Source organism: Diadema antillarum, unplaced genomic scaffold, assembly GCF_040938485.1.
Source record: "Diadema antillarum isolate AM-2024a unplaced genomic scaffold, OU_Dant_1.0 seq00001104_RagTag, whole genome shotgun sequence".
Lineage (NCBI taxonomy): Eukaryota > Metazoa > Echinodermata > Echinoidea > Diadematoida > Diadematidae > Diadema > Diadema antillarum.
In genome coordinates this window covers 479,809-486,295 of record NW_027271920.1, presented here as the reverse complement: position 1 = coordinate 486,295, position 6,487 = coordinate 479,809, and the positions used below count along the sequence as shown (strand labels likewise).

The window sequence follows — 6,487 nt, the reverse complement described above, 5'->3', positions numbered from 1 at the left end:
GTACAAACTTCTGCACGAGGTGCGAAATCTTGTTCCATTGCACGAGTAGGAACACCATACACTATTTGTTTTTTTACAACACCTTGGATGTCAACAGATGTGGTCCACACAGATCCTTGAATTTAGCACAGAAATGGCAACCATTTTCCTTGAAAGGCGACTGAGAAGCACAGTCACAGTCAATCAGCCATGTACACATACGTATGCAGAACTGATCAGTTGAAGTTGTTCGCAGTACTGAAATGCTACAGTCACACACGACCGGATTTCGAACCGGGTCCATAAGGAATTAAAACCGTATCGACCCAGTTCGAGCCATAGAGACCCGCATTGACCCGCATCATAACCCGTGTCAATTACTGATGAATTCCGGGGGCTACGATACGGCGGCGAAATTTTTTTGGTCATGTTCAAAATTTTCTCACGGATTTCAATTCTGTATTGATATCCGAATTGACCCAGTTCGAACCGCATTGACTCGCATCGACCCGCAGCGTAAAACTGTATGGACCCTTGCTGTATACCGCAATGCCTTCATGCAACAGATGATGACAAGGTTTACATCCGGGTCGGTACGGGTCGAAGCAGGTTGACATGGGTTGATATATAGGGGTCGAAAAGGATTCAGTTAAGGATTTAAAGCGGATTTTTATACGGTTCGATACGGGTCAATACGGGTCAAACCGGGTTGATAAGGAGTTAATACAGGTCGATACGGGTTTAATTCCTTATGGACCTGGTTCGAAATCCGGCCATGTGTGACTGTAGCATAAATTACCCTCCATTCCGGGACTAATCCGGCTCATTTTCACCCGGATCAAATCCGTTTTGTGACCCGGCCGTGTGTGACTGTAGCAAAAGACAAAATATACATATGCTTGTAAGTGGACTTGTAATTGCAGAGTGTGCGTGGCAAATGTTTGTTGTGACATCAGAGCCGTGCAATGGCACAAAAACTTTCAAGTCAATCGTGGGTTCTAACACGGGAGTCAATGACAATTGGTTACGTCAGCCATGCCATATCCATTTTTGCTCACAAAAGAATTGCACAGCTGACAGAGATTGCGTGCGATGGTACTTTTAACTTAATGTCACATGATGAACAATCAACCAGTCGGATACCTACATTCTTTTTAGGTGTTGTATAATAAATCTCTGGTTAATTCCTTGCAACATCAACTGCACTTGAGTTTTGAGGGAGCGAAGCAGCGTTCAAGTTTTGCACGGTCAAACTTTCAGCACCTGTTACTGTTTATGGGGAAACCAAGACTTCATGGGTCCTCTGGAAGTACAATGTAATTCAAACCAAAACATTCCACTGATTCTCGTTCAGGTTTTTAAACATACCCTCAATAACCCCCAATTTGCATGTCATTGGTCAGTGACCTCCCTTTTAATCAAAGTTCCATCTGTGGATGGAAACATGATCTATCATATGGAGCTGTCGTGTCCCCTTGTTTATAAGCTGCTGCCGCAAGTGGGAGTGTTTAAAGGGATTGTATAGTTTTGGTTGAGACCTATCTTCAGGTTTATTTCATTTTTTTTTGTGAGATAATGAGAAACCTCTTATGAAATATGAAAGAGCATGTAATTCCAAGAAGGATTCAATGTTTACTTGATGGAAATTGGTCTTGAAATGGCCGAGATATCAACAACAACAAAAAGTGATCCTCAAAATTGACAGGCCACGGCTTTTATGAGGATCTCTTTGTTTTACCTCGATTTTAGATATCTCAAGTCATTTCAAAACCGATTTTCATTAAATAAAATATTGATTCCCCTTAGAATTGTATGCTCTGTAGCATTTCATAGAGTGGTTTCTAAATATCTTGCAAAAAGTCCCAAGCTGAATCCTCACCTCAACCAGTACTCTACAGTCCCTTTAAAAGTGACTCCTACAATGAAACTGCCAAGCTTCCTGACCTTGCCAAGTTGGGTGAATGCCCTCGATGACATTACTGCAATTTTATGGGATGCTAAAATAGATTTTAAACCAAAACCACTCCATTCTTTATTGGGGGGGGGGGAGATTAGCATAGACAGGACCCCACTGCCCATCGCTCCCCCCCAAAAAAAACAAAAAAACAAAAAAACAGAGAAAAACAAAAGAAAAACAAATGGCAACTACTAATAATTTTCAGGACTGAGAACGTTGCGATGTATATCAAATGGTTGGTTACAGTACATACATGTATCAATCAATCAATTACATGAGTAGTGATTGACCCCTTTCTTTTACCATCAATGCCAAAAAACAGAGAGAGAGAATAAAAGGAATTATTTATATCTCTGTTTAAAAAGCATTCTGAACAGGACACAGAGACAAAACATATTGCTCACTGATACATGTATGTAAACTGATCGAATGAGAATTTTATTTGCATTTTTCCTGGATCCACATAATTTCTTAACATTTCTCCCTGGGAGGGGAGTATGGAAAGCCACTGAAGAACAATAAATGGAGCAATTAAAAGCACCAATGATCCACTAACACATTAAAAGCGTCTAAAAAAAATTCCGGTCAACATAATCTCTGCTTGAATTACTGAGAATAAATAACTCTAGTGTCTCCTTACTCATTTAACTTAAAAGCTAATTTTGGCTAAAGAATCATGACATTTTGTGCATCATTCTGCAAGCTGTTTGTACATGTAATTACAAATCTAATTCCCAAATACACTTCTTCATTTTTACAAGTTAATACATATTTCTTTTCTTGCCATTGGCTATGTACAGGTTTACAATATGATATAGACATCAGAATTCTATAATGTCATATGTACAAGAGTTGATAAGTTAGGAAAGAAACTTGCATACTCGAGGACTTCCACACAGGGAATACAACTGGACGACAGATTAAAACTGACCCCAAAAAAGAAGAAAAAAAATTTGTCTCCTCTGCTTAAATAGATGTTCTCCACACGCAACAGTGAGTAGTACATAATGTATGTAAACATTCAAGGTACTAGAACCATTTTCATTACAGTTTCTTGAATTCTGCTCAAGGCTCGTTTTGTTCTTTGAATTGGATAGAAAAATAGTACTTTTTTCACATAAAAATGAATCTAAAATTCCTTAAAAACTGATAGACAACTAAACCAAGTACTTCTAATGCAAGGTTATCCCATAAGTAAGATATACATATATGTAAGGACCATACACTAGCTTTAAATGATTCCACTCCTTGTGCCCAGTTGCTTGAAGTGAAATAATGATACAAACTTCTTTATCAAACTGTGGTATCTAATCAAAGTTGCAATTCTCACACAAATGTACAAGGTTCGTTCTGAAATGTTAAATTTGTGACAAGTTCATTATTTCCCACAGTTAACTTAATACTCTCAATATTGCAATATGTGATATGAGAAGGCATCTCTATACTACCAGCTTACCCTCGTAGTCTGCACTGGCTGGCACCAGTGACAACAAAGTAACTTAGTTCAATGTGAACAAAAGAGGGAGCTATTTCATTTCGTACAAGAGATTCCTCATCCCAAAAGAAGCATGATCACAAATTAGTGTGTTTTACATCACACTGTGGGTCAAATGCTCTCTGACGATTCTCTTCAGGTGTGGAATCAATCATAAACTTGACAGTAAGTGAAATGGCTTTTTCTGCACTTTTAGTTGGCAGAAGACCGTGACACTGCACGTTACTATAATATTACATGTCCCACTGTCCACTTTGTTTGTTGATTCATTGGTTTGCTTGCTCTGTTTTAATGATTAAAAATCCTATGCCTCAATACACTGTATTCTATTGATATCAAGACATCTGCATTTATAAGCAATGCCAGTGCTGACTCAAAACAATGCTGCATGTATTGTGTCATTCTTGTTTGTATCTACATCCTTATAATGGTATCAGTTTATTTCCCTTCCAGAATAAGAGATAAATTCATGTATAACCGAACAAACACACATTTCCTATTGTACGTTTCCTTTGCCATTTGGTATCACTTTGATATTCAGCTCTTACACCCACATCTTAATTCCTATGTAAAGTATGTTCAAGTATGTTGACATTCCAATTACATTCTGAATTGTAAATCAGATTCAACAAAAATATCTTTCTTTGTCCTGTTGGAATTACACGCAAGAGAAAAGAGTTGACAATGTGTCTATATTCCTCGAACAAATTCTACATTGACTTAAAATCCTTGCAAACCTGTTATTGCTTTTGTTTTTCTTTTTTTGTGCTTTACCATCGCATCAGATTTTTGTCACCAGAAATATGCACCACTAACAGATGAAAAGATGTCATAGAATGCTATAGTCACTTTGTTATCTGGGAGAAATGAAATTCAGAAGTGTCAGCACATGACTGACAAGATTAAAAGCTCATATAATCACAATTGCACTGTAGATTCATGCAGACAGATAATTTCTGATTCGACATAATTCATGTGCGTAGCAATGTCAATAGAGACCTCTCGTTTGTCAATAGAATACATCAGACTGAAAACAACACTTGAAATTCACATCGTAAAGTCTAATTGAAGTGACGTCATGAAATAATCCAAACTGCTATGACATGAGCACCCTGCAGATGTTGAACAGCTATGACATTAAAAGAATGAATAAAAAGTGGCAAAAAAACAGTAACCCACTTTGAGAATTGCTTGATCTAGGTAAATGCGGCAGTTTGCATACGTTGGTGGCAGTTCACACTGATTTCATTATAAAGCAGCATCTGGTGTGTAGCCACAATACATTTGGTTTACAAGCATCTGACAAAGACAAAAACTTGTGGCTGACTGTGAATTGACATTTTAAGCTGAACATTTTTTTCTAAGAGACGGCACAGTTGCCCTTTTTCTTAGACTTGGACTTCTTTTTCTTGCCATCCCGTGGGTAATGGACCGTGGGCAGGGTATTGATCTGTACCTTGGTTGGACCCCTCTCCACGTAGCGGATTTTGGGCCCAGCATTAACATAGGAATGGCGCGAGCTGACAAAGTAGTCGTCCTCGTCATCCTCTGAGGAAGAAGACGAGTAGTAGTAGTCGTCGTCGTAACGGCCGCGGTGCATCTGTGACGACACCGTCCGCGTCATTCTCTGGGATCCGTACTGACCGTCCCTCCCGCGCTCCGAATGATACGCGTCGGCAGCGCGGTCGAAATGCGTGGCCGACCGCGGGATGTGGTCGTTGTGCCGCCTCCTGGGACTGTAGCGGTCACCGCCTTCGGACTTGATGGAGGAGCGCCGTTGCATGTCCTTGCGGTGTGGCACCGGCTCCAGCTCCTGGTAATTGTCCGAGAGCTTGTCGTGGTAGCTCTCGCTGCGTAGCTGGCCGTTTCTGTGCGGCTCCTCATACCTGTGCTCCATGAGCCCAGGCCTTTCTCTCTCGTAATTTGTGCTCTGCACCCACTGCGGTGAACTCCTGTACCCATCTGGCCTGCCACTCTCTACCATCGCTCCATAGTGTTGCCTCTGGTCACCATTCATGGACAGCTGGGTCTGATATCTCTTGTGTTGGGGTGTGCTGACCGTGGTGGCCTGCACTGACCGTGAACCACCAATTGTATTCGTCGCTGTTCTAAAGTCTTTGCCACCATTATGCACTCTGCTGTCTACTTGGGTGTGATGGGTAGGGGGTCTGGGTGGTGGCTGAGGCCTCCGCTGGTGGTCCGGATGATGACCGTTCTGTAGGGACAGGTTTTGTGACGATGAGCTGTTGGCCTTCCTGCGTCCCCCCTCCATTGCACTTCGCGATCTCTGATAATTTGTTGAGTTATTGTTCCTCAGGTCGGGTAACGACCTGCGTGAGATGTCCCTGCTCCTCTTGAGCGACCTCTCCCTCCCATCCTCCGAGGCCACAACGCTCAGATTGTCCAGGTTCAGGGTATCCACATTGATGGGTCTTCGACTCCTGCTCTCGTTCTGGCTCCGCGAGTTGGACGTGATATGCAGCGACTGCTTGCCGTCCTTGCCCGGAAGCTCGCCACGGCTGCAGGCGCTGCTGCAGTAGATCAGACCGTGCTTGGGCAAGAAGGGCCGCCCCAGGATCGACTGGTGGCAGGTGCAGCAGGAGAAGCACTTCTCTGTGGCATGCCAGTGCTGGCCCTCGTGCGACATCTGGCCCTGGTCCACCCCGATCGCCTCCCCGCAAGCATCGCAGTACTCGGCGAAGAGGCTCTCGAAGCACTGGCAGCAGTACGGATGGCCCTCTCTCATGATGTAGCGCTGACCGCCGAGCTGAGTGTCGCACTCGAAGCAGCAGAAGTGCTTCATGTGCCAGCTACGGCCCTCCGCCTCTGTGCACTCATCGGCAAAGATGATCTGTAAGTGTCAGGATCAGAGGTTGACATTAATTTTACATCTTGAACAAAGGCACATCAGCATTAAAGAAATGAAAAGGTATTCAAAACTGACTGGCATCAGTAACCTTCCTTTCATCATTGAAGATGCCAACTTGAAATCTTACCCTATATGTGTATACACTGGCAATGGGAAGCAACAATGACATGCTTTCTAAATTGCAATT

The 6,487-nt window shown here is 42.4% G+C and overlaps 1 protein-coding gene across 2 annotated transcripts in view; it reads right to left on the bottom strand.

Annotated features, from left to right (window-relative positions):
- Positions 1-4,344: 4,344 nt before the first annotated feature.
- Positions 4,345-6,487, bottom strand: part of LOC139743734 (uncharacterized) — a 92,203-nt gene continuing 90,060 nt past the window's right edge. For both annotated transcript variants that reach the window (XM_071654185.1, XM_071654183.1), the window contains one exon: positions 4,345-6,282. In XM_071654185.1, the coding sequence (XP_071510286.1) occupies positions 4,792-6,282 (1,491 nt within the window). In that variant the 3' untranslated portion in view covers positions 4,345-4,791. The remainder of the gene's footprint in view (positions 6,283-6,487) is intronic.